Raw genomic sequence first — 13718 nt, 5'->3', positions numbered from 1 at the left:
CTGCATCATTACTCCTACCCTATGTCAGCGAAAATGTAATTGAAAATGTTTGAATCAGCGTTAAAACAAAACACAGAAGATGTCAAACATGGTTTGATAGTGAGAACTACTGCAGAGTGATTTGGTGCAATGTTGATTTTTACAACTTTCCAAAGACATACTTTATAGGATTATGCAGAAACTAATGGGTCCATTAATTGTTAAGACAATTAATTAAAGCTTTATAAATGATAGAATAAGCCGCTAATGAGGAAAATATCCTTGAATGGTTTATATTGTTTCTGCTGGTTTGACAAAGACTTAATCATGTATTGCTTGAATGATCTCTTTGCTAGTGCAGCACTTACAAACCTGTTCATGTAACACTGATGAATACGCACCTCAGTGTAATTCCACATCAACAATTATGTTGGCATATAACATTGTCAAGAAGGAATATGAAAATCTAAATAAAGATGTTTGTTCTCCTGAGGAGACCCAAAATAACCCAATGCTGTGCCCCTCAGCTGTGCTAAATTTAAAAGTACATCCATTGCTATTTCTGGTGTTTTTAATTTCCTCTGTGTAAAATCTGGGAGTGACAGTAACACACAGAGGTCAAAAGGGCACGCCGCACAGCTTGAAACGCACCACTGTTATCATCCCCTCAAATAAAGAGCCGTGTGGTCCCAACAGATAGACACTTAGTTTATTCATTAAAAAATCAAATAGTGTAGACTTGGCTCAGTGAATTTTCAAAATGCAGTGTGTGCAGGAATAGATACAAAAAGAGTACAATAGACAGCCACATTTCTATACCGGAAGATCCAGATAACGACATTCTCTACATTTGAGTATCTGAGCAACAACAACAAAAAAGTATCCAAAATAAAAGAACTTCCTCAGACAACACAACCTGATCAAAGGGACACGGAGAGTCACAGCTACCCAACGGACTGCGGGCCCTAAGGAGAGTGGAGCGACCCGGTGAAACGCACAAGTACAACAATCTCTCAGGACATCTTTACAACACAAAAAGTTAAAGTTAAAAAAAGGCACCATACAATACAAGACACAAGGAGATTTGTTTGCCACACATTTTGAGATGCTGTAACTGACGAACTTTAAGGCGGGCGTCATGTGCAAAAGAAACATCTGGACTAAATGTGTCACCCATATGCTGCTCATGTGTCATCTCCAGTGACGTGTGCTTTGATTCTTTTCCTTTATTGACCAAAGGGATATTTGAATTGTGAACGATTTTAAGTAGGATTGCATTTTCACTACGTCGCCGGCATATTCCAGGCTTTCCGGGTGTGGCAAGCGTGGTGAGTGGTGGTGGTGGTGGGGGGAGGGGGGGGTGGGCTGGAGGAGGCCTCGCTGTGGATTTAGTTCCTGTGGCTTTTGCGTCCCTCTCCCTCCTTGAGGAAGGTCCATATGAGGGTGTTCACAATGTCGGGCTGGTCCTGCTGCAGCCAGTGGCTCGCCCCGGAAATGATGTTGAGACGGAAATGATTCCGGATGTACAGGCGGCATGCCTCGGCCATTTCCTGCTCCAAGAAGGCATCCTCCTCGCCCCACAGCAGCAGCACGGGAGACCGGACATGATTCTGGCTCAGGGGGAGGGAGCTAAGGAGAGGGAAAAAGGGTGTGTGTGTGTGTGGGGGGGAAGACCAAAAGGTTATTTTTCATGATAGATTTTAAAAGGGAAAATTCATCTTTAACCCTTGTGTTGCCTTAGGGTCATTTTGACCCGAATCAATATTACACCCTCCCCCCGCCTTAGGATTAATTTGACCCCATTCAATGTTTAATGTCGGTGTTCTTTCGGTAGTCAACAAACAAACATAAAGTGCCTCACACTTAAACTTGGAAAACAATATTAATTCTAATAATTTTCTGGAGGTTTTAATTGCTGGCGTCAAATTGAACCCAAAGGGTAAAATATGTTAGTAAATATAAAGGTAACAGGAGGGTGAAACATTGAATCGGGTCAAAATGACCCTAAGGCAACACAAGGGTTAAAAAGGTTAATATCTACAATTTAGGAAGACATGTTTTCACACAGGGTCACAGGATTGTTCATGCTGGCTCACTGTCATGACTTCCTGGGACACTTGAATCGAACAGGGCCGTTGTTAATATGATTAGCAACGAGTCTGGAAACACCTGCAGAGCTTGAATGCGTCTCCCCGAAAGTCACGAAGCTGAAGTGGAGCTACATAAAAATGCATGGTTGGCTGATGCCATGTGTTCACGTATTTGTGTCCCTGACGCTTATAGGTACAGAATGCGTTGCTTTTGCGGACTAATTGGGCACGAGTCATTGAAATCTGTTTTACATCGGCACACAACCGCTATTCTGAGATCACTCATTGCTCGAGAAGGGAGCAGATGGCGTGCAATGTGCACTTCACGTGTCAGAAATACATGCGCTGATATTCTTTTTCCTTTGATCCGCTGTGTGGCGTATCACTCCGAGCCAGCCAGCCCAGCCTCGCACGTACAGATGAAGGCGAGTGCGTGTCAATGGGTGTAAATGTAAACGTCCGCAGCAAAGACTGGAACGTCAAAAGGCCTTCGCCGGGCTCGGCCCGTTGGCGGGTGAAGAGTCTCTCACCTGAAGACGTTCCTGTAGTAGTTGAGGGCTCCGGTCAGAGCTCCCGGCTGGGACAGTGCATACAGGTAGGCCTCCATGTCCTCCGACGTGAGCCACCGGCCTTTCCTTCCGATGCCGGTGTTGCGGCTGGTGAACAGGGCCTTCAGAGCCTAGAGGCAGACGGAAAGCACCGGGGTGAATTCATGCGACTGGTACCGTCCGACCGAGAAAACATTGAAGAGTCAGAGTCAGGAGAGTTCCTCAGCGGAGGGAAATCGGTCCTCGTGACCTTCGGGGGCGCCGCTCTGGCACTCTGACTTACACGTCATCATGACATCATTCTACTTCTGAAAACTCCAAACACAGACATGAACCAACATTATCCCATAGTGCATATTACAAGCAAATATATAAATTCAACTTCACTCTTGAAGTTGGAATGAAGTTTAAAAAAGGCCAATATACGAGATATAACGTGTTTATTGGCCCGTGTTCCAGGTCATTCTGCTAAGCTAAGCTTTATGCTAAAATAAGCTAAGCTCAGCATAAAGAGATGTGAGAGTGGTGTCAATTGACCTTCATCATGTCATGTGGTCGTATCCTCTCACTCTCGGCATGAAAGCAAATAAGCACTTGGTCCAAAATGTGTTTGTTTTTTAAACACAAAATAAAAATTACAAAAACATAAATTGTGCACATGCTAACAACATGGATACTTATGTTTCAATACTGAGAATAACATTACTGCATTTGGGCCAAATCTATAATTGTACATGCATCCTTTTGTTTAGTCCAACCACCACATGCACTGAAACACACACACACACACACACACACACACACACACACACACACACACACACACACACACACACACACACACACACACACACACACACACACACACACACCACCTTGAAATCATTGATGGAGAGCATGAGCTCCGGGAAGCGGGGAAGCTGGAAGAAGAAGAAGTGGCTGGATTTCAGCAGCTGACTCGGGTGACGCAGAGCGTAATCTGGAGGAGAAAGAGGAGAGAAGTTCAGCTGTTTGTTCGCGGGTTAAACTCGAGGCCTGCGCCTCCCCTGGCTGCGGAGGTCGCGGGCGCGGTAGCTCCCAACGACATTTTTTAAATTTGAGTTCAACCAGCTGTCCCAGCTTCCCATTAGCCTCTTATAATTAGCCTCTCATCAACTTCCCCTTCAGGCAGGGAAGGATTTGCCAGATGGACGCAGACGAGCAATTGGAGTAATGATATTTACTAATGAATCATAATCATAATAATAACACAGGAATAATACAAAAGCCAAACCTGAGACTCTCTAATTAGGATGAATACAACTCTTTCGCAACATAAATAATCTGCTGTCTGGGGGGTGCATTGGAGTCAAAAAACTCACCTGTGAACACGGACGGATGGGGGCTGTTCAGGACGATGAGTTTGGTCACCATCTCTGGGTAGTGAATGGCGAACAGCCACGCTATGGTGCCACCCCAGTCGTGGCCAACCAGGCAACATCTGTTGTACCCTGTGAAGCGAAGCAAAACAGATCAACTGTTATCGTCTAGCAGACGGATATTAAGGCACGTCAGGGCCTGGAAAAACAAGACCGTTCTCACTTCTTTATGGCCGGCTTCCTCCCTCAGAGGACATTTACACCCATCAAATGGATGCATTTCATGCAGTCACGCCAAATGCAGATCAAGGTCAGGGCATCAGTCTGACGGATTCTGATCACATTATTGTTCCAACGACTGCAAACTAATCCTCTTGTACCTTTTACAGCCGCCGGTATGAATCACAACGGCACGTGCTCTTTAAAAAAAGATCGTCGTACAAGCCAAGTCCAGAAAAACACTTTTGGAAAGGGCCGTTTGTGGCGAGGAAAAGGGCAACGCTACTTGCCATGAACGGCGGAAGGTCAATCTTCTGATTGGCCGACTGGGGCGTGGACTATGTGGGCTCTGTGGTGTTCAAATTGCCCCCTGAAGTCCAATCACAGATCAGAGACCAGCAGGCGATCAATGGGAGTCTCCCACTTCCCCTTAAATGAACATTGAGTGAACCATTGGCAGCAATATGCATTATTGATGTTCAGAAATTAGCTTTAGACAGCGAGAACAATACGAGGAGCTTCAAAACATTAACGATACTAGACCTCTCTCAAAAGCACTTTCTCAGAGAGTGTAAATATTGAATCAGTAATGTGCTGCTTGAGAATATTTACACGTCGTTGTGGCTCTTCTGGGCCGGACTTTCGCTCGGTTGAAAACTGCCAAACGCAGACTGCCGTGGAATTATTTAAAGCGGAACGAGCCAATATTTTTATTAAAACCCTTGACTGTGTGTAATGAGCTGAACGGCGTGGCTCGTAGGGATAGTAGAGAAGCATCACCCGTCTCTGTAACAGTTTAGCTCCACACCTTCCTTATTGTATTAGTTGTTTTCATCCTGTCTCACTAACTATCATGTCATTCCAGATCCTGCTTCCCATCTCGTCAGTCCAACTCCCTTCACCTGCCTCTGATCACGCCCTCGTTAGTCCCTCATTACCTTCACCTGGTCTTCATGCCCATCTCACCTGTTGCCCATTCCTTCATTAGTGCCTGTCTACTAAAGTTCCCTCACTTGCCCTCTGCCAGATTGTCTTGTGTTTTCTGACCAAGCCCTCAAGCGTTCCACAGTGTGTTTGATTATTCTGTCTGTTCCGTTCCTGACGACGCTCTCAGTAAAGGATCTTCATTTCCATCATTGTCTCCTGAGTTGTGCATTTGGGTACACCCTAATCCCACCGTGACAGTCTCTGCAGTTCCACTCAGCTTTATAGAGCCTTTCAGCTTGTTGTTTTTGTGCATTTTTTCATAAACCAAATAAATTTTACAGTTTACAGATGCGACAGCCAGGGGGGAAAAAACAGCTAAAAACCCAGCCCAGCACCAAACACATGAACATCTGAGTAAACACCAACGCAACTTCAAATACATGCTTATACATTGCTTGATGTCATGCACCATGTACGATGTTTGAACATGCAGCGGTTTGCTTGTATGCTCGCTTCAAAGCCACGAGACTCCTTTGACAGAAACGGTGTGTTTTACCTTGCGTTTCAAACCAGAGACTTGAAGATCGATGAATCAATTGTGTAATAATTGTTGCTCTCCTGAAGGTTTCTTCCCTTTTTTCCCCCCTGAAGGGTTATTTGAGTTTTTCCTGATCCGATGCGAGGTTTTGGGGCAGGGATGTCTATGTGTACAGATTGTAAAGCACTCCGAGACTAATTTGTAATTTGTGAAATTGGGCTATTCAAATGAACTGAATTGAATTGAATAACACGAAAACAATCAACCCTATGGAGGCAGCGGTAGACCTGTAAAATGACGTTTTTTTGTCAAGGGCCTCTGGAGGCTCCGAAGAGAGCAGAGAGAGAGAGAACAGCTCCAGTTCCCTGAGGGGTTGTCTGGCAGCAGGTGAAAGGATGAAAATATTCTAAATATAGCCGACTTAACTGATATTGATGTTTTATTAGCTTTCTTTCTTGGTGTCTAATACATTTTGCTGCTGCTCGGGCTCTGTAGCTTCCCGCCAGTGTGTCTGCACAATGTGCCTCGTTCACTCACAATGAGCCACGACTGATGACGAGTTAATTTTGTTAAATTCAAGACACTGCCTCCTTGGAGTATTTTGGAGATCGCCAACTTGTTCTCCGCGTTCTCTCACCTAAGTATTCCACGATGTCCTTAACGTCGGTGACCAGGTTGTCGAAGCGGTAACTTTCGGTGGAGAGCGGCAGGTCGGACTCCCCGTAGCCGCGCATGTCGACGGCCACCACGCGGAACTCACTCTTGAACTCGCGCAGCTGGTAGCGCCAGGAGAACCTGCGAGTAAACAAAACACACGCAGTGGATTGCAGATTTATTTATTCATTTGGATTACTTGCAAGAAAATATTTTTAATTGACAAAAAAAATCGATACAGCAGAAGTGGCGATATCCTGACTTGTAGTTCTATAGCGTCAAACACCCAAAAACATTGGTTCATACATTCCCCATGATGAAAGTCAACAGTGTCTTTCATTTATTCATTCCACACCCACGATAACCCCGATGACATCATCAGGGGGGTTTTATTTTTCTAATACCTCCTCCTCCTCCTCCTCCCAGGATGCTGAGGCCCTGCCTGTGATTCTGATGAGTCAGTTTAAGACCCCAGCACTGAACCCTCAGATCTCAGAATACAATAGATGAGGTTTATAGCAGAATAAGCCCCTCGGCACCCCTCTGTCACACGCACACACTCTCTTCATTTTCTGAGCAGGAATTAGCACTTTTTTCTTTTCATAAAGAGTCATAAGAGTTCACCCCGATTGCATCACTCTTCAGCACGTCATCCCTGTGAAGAGTATATATATATATATATATATATACACACACACATATATATATATTCACAATAATAAATATATATATATTCACAATAATAAATATATATATATATACACACACACATATATATATATTCATAATAATATATATACACACACACACACATATATATATATTCACAGGGATGATAATACACATACACACACTATATAGGGGAAGTGAAGCAGAAAGAAGCTCCCCTCATCCGTTAATGAATCCCTGTCCTGTCAGCAGCTCTCATCTTATATTATATGGACGGACTTAAAGCTCTTGACAACCTCTTTGGCCCCGATAGGAGAGGCCCTCTGGACCATCTACTCTCTCTCTCTCTCTTCCATTTCATATCAGGAGGAAGGGATCTCGAACGCTTTGGATCTCCCTTTTTTTTCCGCTGGCGTGCAAAGGCTGCAGAAATGTAGAGAATTCCCAAATAGTCAAAGGGGACATTTTTTAGACCTACCAGAACTCCGGGAAGCCGTGCAAGAACAGCATGAGTGGCTTTCCTCTCTCTCCAGCAGCAACATAGTGGAACCTGAGGCCAGACTCCTGGAGGGGAGAAGAAGATAAGAAGAAAACACACATCAGGGCACATGACTTATCCATCACTTGCACAGCAGGAGACAAGTTGGCCTTTTACAATTACTAGTACTGAGGGAAGCTGCATGGAGAGTAATCGTGTAATTATCAGGAAAACAATAGAGGAAGTTTAGGAAAATAACCGGCATAGCCTTGTGATATCGCATACTTATGATTATTGGACTTCCCCAGACAATTTCATAACATTTTTAGTCCAGCTTCTCGGACACTGGAGACGCGATCTATCTTGGAACGCATCGCACACGCTTTTTTTCTTCTTCTTTATTCCTGTTTTTATTAGTCTGCTTCTTTATGTTTTTACTTTAGCCACGCGCATATCTTCAAAGAAGCATGAATCTTTGAGTCAACTTTCTCAAAGTCATCTCTGTTTTAGTTTTATCTGCATCGTGTCCCATCAGAAAGATCAAACGGGAAGTGGTGCTCTGAAGGAAGCTTTGGTTTAGAGCTAAAGTTATGGATCATATAAGACAGAAGCATGTGACTTAATGCATCAACTCGAGCCTACTGTACCTTTTTAGTCCTTGTACATTACCATTGTCTGCTACTTTGTTCTTCTACTTTGCACCATCTATTGCACTCATGGCTGCATTACATATATCCAACAGCTGCAGTAATGTATTTCACGTAAGATACGGAGCTTATCACACATCATGTACTGTTATTAACAGTTTACAGTAATTAAAATGAGCTCATGGACCAGCATTTAAATGCTTAATATCAACATCTCAATAATCCAATAATACGGGCCAACATAACAACAAATGAAGAGGGGGTACTTTTGGGTATACTTACAAACTATAGCAACACCCCTGTACATTTAGATGCACTGAATTTAATTGCTTCTTTACTATGACAACTGGTTTTGTGTGTGTGTGTGTGTGTGTGTGTGTGTGATCACATAACCGTGAACACATAAAGGTTGTTCTCGTGGCTCGCAGCACCGCCGCATGCTGGAGACGTGACGCGGAGGACCTGTTCTTTCAGCACAATCTGAGCGCAGCGTCAACAACAACAACACAAATAACAACAACAACAAACGTCTGAAAAAAATAAACAGACGCCTCGTGATTTGCTCAAAGATCCGGCCTGATTGTCTCCGCACGACTGCGACACGGCGGGCAGTGTGTTGCAGCATTTCACATGCAAGACACACACACACACACACACACACACAATGGGCTTTAAAAAAAAAAAAGATTATACACCTTACAGGGACCTGGACCAAGTGCACGCGTGCGCGTCTTACCTTGATCCGAACATAACAGTGTGTTCCCAAGGATGTGTCACTGAGACACGCCGGGGGAGTTTCACGGATCGCCCAGTGGAAGGTGGCCGTCGGCCTCAAGACGATGTTCCAGCAAAGTTTCAGCAGGGCCGCGGTGGTGCAGAGAGCACAGTAGCCGTAGATCAGGGACCAGTAGCCCAACACTCGGATCTTCAGCGCAAGTCGGATCAGAAATAACAGCAAGTTGTGTAGCACTCTCGCCATCTTTACATTGCCGCAGAGTAAAAACAAGAAAGAAAGAAAAAGAAGGGCACAACAAAATCAACCCGGATCAAGTTACCTATTGATTGGCTTGTTAATCGCTCGTCCTCGCGGTGTCTTTTAAAAACGCAGCCGCTGTGTGGTTACAGCTCGCACGCGCACTGGCTGAAGGGAGGATCCCGAGCCAACGCGGTTGAATGGGGCGGCTGCGAGAGCCACCGCGTCACTTTTCACGCTTGCGCGTTGAGAGCGGCGGCGCGGCGGCGCGACAGCGGCGGCGGCGGTCGTTCAGCGGGAGGCGGCGTTGTTGACGCTACGAGATGAAGTCCGAAAACGGGCGACGACGAGCCGCTCGGTGGCGTCTGGAGGGAAAGAGAAGAAGCTAACAAAGCACCGGGGGCTTCGCGCTACTGCTATGGCAACAAAAGACGAGCGTGCACGTGCACGTGCTCGTTGTTCCCCGTTATGACGTATTTCCCGGGGGTTTCAACTGTGTTCGCCGAACCTTTCTGGTTCGTTAAGCCGCTTAACCCTTGTGTTGCCTTAGGGTCATTTTGACCCGAATCAATATTACACCCTCCCCCCGCCTTTGGGTCATTTTGACCCGATTCAATGTTTCACCCTCCTGTTACCTTTATATTTACTAACATATTTTACCCTTTGGGTTCAATTTGATGCCAGCAATTAAAACCTCCAGAAAATTATTAGAATTAATATTGTTTTCCAAGTTTAAGTGTGAGGCACTTTATGTTTGTTTGTTGACTACCGAAAGAACACCGACATTAAACATTGAATGGGGTCAAATTAATCCTAAGGCGGGGGGAGGGTGTAATATTGATTCGGGTCAAAATGACCCTAAGGCAACACAAGGGTTAAGCGGTTGCTATAGGCGATCTTAATTAGCAGGTGGCCGTCATGTGACGGGCAGCGCGTGCATATATTAAAGGGGGAGACTTGCCAGGTGAACAGCTGGGGTTAAAACATATGACCCCTGTAATTTACACAATCGATTACCAATTTACATACCTGCAAACTCATGAGGGGTGAAAAGGGTGACAATGGGGGGGGGGGGGTGCTCCACACCACGTTGTTTGATGACACCTCAAAGCTTTTAGAACTACGGTCTTTTGATTGTTCTGACCGCAAATCTAAATAATAATAACAAACATTTAAAGAAAAAAAGGTCCTCTGAATAATTCAGTGATCGGGCCCTAAGAATGGTAATAACAACTTTACATTATCATTATATATAATATGGTTAAAGTCGTTCATGAACCAATTTCCTATTTTTTTGGAGCCTACTTGTGTGCTCTGCTGAGCTTTGAGCCTGTTCCATAATTCTGTTCGATGAGCCTGTTCCATAATTCTGTTCCATGACTCTGTTCCATGACTCTGTTCCTTCGACGTGTCCCATCAAAGATGTTTTATTGCGAAGATCACCACATCGCATGTTCACCTTGTCTCACTCCAATCTCATAAACGCCGGCCGTCAATTTACCCCAAACAAAAACTCTTCGGCTCAGAATCAGAATCAGAATCAGAAACAGGTTTATTGCCAAAGAATGAATGTTTTCACAAACAAACGAGGAATTTTTTTTGGTGGAAGGTGCAACATTTGGACATGACAAACAACAATCAACGCAAGGAGGAGGAGGTGGGAGGAAGAGGGAGGAGGAGGAAGAGGAAGGAGCGGGAAGAAGGAGGAGAGAGGATTTTAGTCCAGCTTCACGGACACTGGAGACGCGATCTATCTTGGAACGCATCGCACACGCTTTTTTTCTTCTTCTTTATTCCTGTTTTTATTAGTCTGCTTCTTTATGTTTTTACTTTAGCCACGCGCATATCTTCAAAGAAGCATGAATCTTTGAGTCAACTTTCTCAAAGTCATCTCTGTTTTAGTTTTATCTGCATCGTGTCCCATCAGAAAGATCAAACGGGAAGTGGTGCTCTGAAGGAAGCTTTGGTTTAGAGCTAAAGTTATGGATCATATAAGACAGAAGCATGTGACTTAATGCATCAACTCGAGCCTACTGTACCTTTTTAGTCCTTGTACATTACCATTGTCTGCTACTTTGTTCTTCTACTTTGCACCATCTATTGCACTCATGGCTGCATTACATATATCCAACAGCTGCAGTAATGTATTTCACGTAAGATACGGAGCTTATCACACATCATGTACTGTTATTAACAGTTTACAGTAATTAAAATGAGCTCATGGACCAGCATTTAAATGCTTAATATCAACATCTCAATAATCCAATAATACGGGCCAACATAACAACAAATGAAGAGGGGGTACTTTTGGGTATACTTACAAACTATAGCAACACCCCTGTACATTTAGATGCACTGAATTTAATTGCTTCTTTACTATGACAACTGGTTTTGTGTGTGTGTGTGTGTGTGTGTGTGTGTGTGTGTGTGTGTGATCACATAACCGTGAACACATAAAGGTTGTTCTCGTGGCTCGCAGCACCGCCGCATGCTGGAGACGTGACGCGGAGGACCTGTTCTTTCAGCACCATCTGAGCGCAGCGTCAACAACAACAACAACACAAATAACAACAACAACAAACGTCTGAAAAAAATAAACAGACGCCTCGTGATTTGCTCAAAGATCCGGCCTGATTGTCTCCGCACGACTGCGACACGACGGGCAGTGTGTTGCAGCATTTCACATGCAAGACACACACACACACACACACACACAATGGGCTTTAAAAAAAAAAAAGATTATACACCTTACAGGGATCTGGACCAAGTGCACGCGTGCGCGTCTTACCTTGATCCGAACATAACAGTGTGTTCCCAAGGACGTGTCACTGAGACACGCCGGGGGAGTTTCACGGATCGCCCAGTGGAAGGTGGCCGTCGGCCTCAAGACGATGTTCCAGCAAAGTTTCAGCAGGGCCGCGGTGGTGCAGAGAGCACAGTAGCCGTAGATCAGGGACCAGTAGCCCAACACTCGGATCTTCAGCGCAAGTCGGATCAGAAATAACAGCAAGTTGTGTAGCACTCTCGCCATCTTTACATTGCCGCAGAGTAAAAACAAGAAAGAAAGAAAAAGAAGGGCACAACAAAATCAACCCGGATCAAGTTACCTATTGATTGGCTTGTTAATCGCTCGTCCTCGCGGTGTCTTTTAAAAACGCAGCCGCTGTGTGGTTACAGCTCGCACGCGCACTGGCTGAAGGGAGGATCCCGAGCCAACGCGGTTGAATGGGGCGGCTGCGAGAGCCACCGCGTCACTTTTCACGCTTGCGCGTTGAGAGCGGCGGCGCGGCGGCGCGACAGCGGCGGCGGCGGTCGTTCAGCGGGAGGCGGCGTTGTTGACGCTACGAGATGAAGTCCGAAAACGGGCGACGACGAGCCGCTCGGTGGCGTCTGGAGGGAAAGAGAAGAAGCTAACAAAGCACCGGGGGCTTCGCGCTACTGCTATGGCAACAAAAGACGAGCGTGCACGTGCTCGTTGTTCCCCGTTATGACGTATTTCCCGGGGGTTTCAACTGTGTTCGCCGAACCTTTCTGGTTCGTTAAGCCGCTTAACCCTTGTGTTGCCTTAGGGTCATTTTGACCCGAATCAATATTACACCCTCCCCCCGCCTTTGGGTCATTTTGACCCGATTCAATGTTTCACCCTCCTGTTACCTTTATATTTACTAACATATTTTACCCTTTGGGTTCAATTTGATGCCAGCAATTAAAACCTCCAGAAAATTATTAGAATTAATATTGTTTTCCAAGTTTAAGTGTGAGGCACTTTATGTTTGTTTGTTGACTACCGAAAGAACACCGACATTAAACATTGAATGGGGTCAAATTAATCCTAAGGCGGGGGAGGTGTAATATTGATTCGGGTCAAAATGACCCTAAGGCAACACAAGGGTTAAGCGGTTGCTATAGGCGATCTTAATTAGCAGGTGGCCGTCATGTGACGGGCAGCGCGTGCATATATTAAAGGGGGAGACTTGCCAGGTGAACAGCTGGGGTTAAAACATATGACCCCTGTAATTTACACAATCGATTACCAATTTACATACCTGCAAACTCATGAGGGGTGAAAAGGGTGACAATGGGGGGGGGGGGGTGCTCCACACCACGTTGTTTGATGACACCTCAAAGCTTTTAGAACTACGGTCTTTTGATTGTTCTGACCGCAAATCTAAATAATAATAACAAACATTTAAAGAAAAAAAGGTCCTCTGAATAATTCAGTGATCGGGCCCTAAGAATGGTAATAACAACTTTACATTATCATTATATATAATATGGTTAAAGTCGTTCATGAACCAATTTCCTATTTTTTTGGAGCCTACTTGTGTGCTCTGCTGAGCTTTGAGCCTGTTCCATAATTCTGTTCGATGAGCCTGTTCCATAATTCTGTTCGATGAGTCTGTTCCATGACTGTTCCTTCGACGTGTCCCATCAAAGATGTTTTATTGCGAAGATCACCACATCGCATGTTCACCTTGTCTCACTCCAATCTCATAAACGCCGGCCGTCCAATTTACCCCCCCCCCCCCCCCCCCCCCCAAACAAAAACTCTTCGGCTCAGAATCAGAATCAGAATCAGAAACAGGTTTATTGCCAAAGAATGAATGTTTTCACAAACAATCGAGTAATTTTTTATGG

General features: G+C 45.0%; 1 protein-coding gene across 2 annotated transcripts; it reads right to left on the bottom strand.

Annotated features, from left to right (window-relative positions):
• Window positions 1–666: 666 nt before the first annotated feature.
• Window positions 667–12494, bottom strand: ephx4 (epoxide hydrolase 4). 2 transcript variants are annotated; one of them, XM_056415380.1, is made up of 7 exons: window positions 11869–12494; window positions 7461–7546; window positions 6297–6454; window positions 3979–4107; window positions 3493–3596; window positions 2600–2748; window positions 667–1608 (listed from the first exon to the last, which is right to left on the bottom strand). In XM_056415380.1, the coding sequence occupies exons 1-7, from the start codon at window positions 12109–12111 to the stop codon at window positions 1368–1370; spliced, it is 1110 nt and encodes a 369-aa protein (XP_056271355.1). In that variant the 5' UTR covers window positions 12112–12494; the 3' UTR covers window positions 667–1367. The 2 variants fall into 2 exon arrangements, with proteins under 2 accessions (XP_056271355.1, XP_056271354.1); XM_056415379.1 differs by lacking the exon at window positions 11869–12494 and adding an exon at window positions 8844–9447.
• Window positions 12495–13718: the final 1224 nt, after the last annotated feature.

Source organism: Pseudoliparis swirei, chromosome 5, assembly GCF_029220125.1.
Source record: "Pseudoliparis swirei isolate HS2019 ecotype Mariana Trench chromosome 5, NWPU_hadal_v1, whole genome shotgun sequence".
NCBI lineage: Eukaryota > Metazoa > Chordata > Actinopteri > Perciformes > Liparidae > Pseudoliparis > Pseudoliparis swirei.
This window is presented reverse-complemented; position numbering and strand designations above follow the sequence as displayed.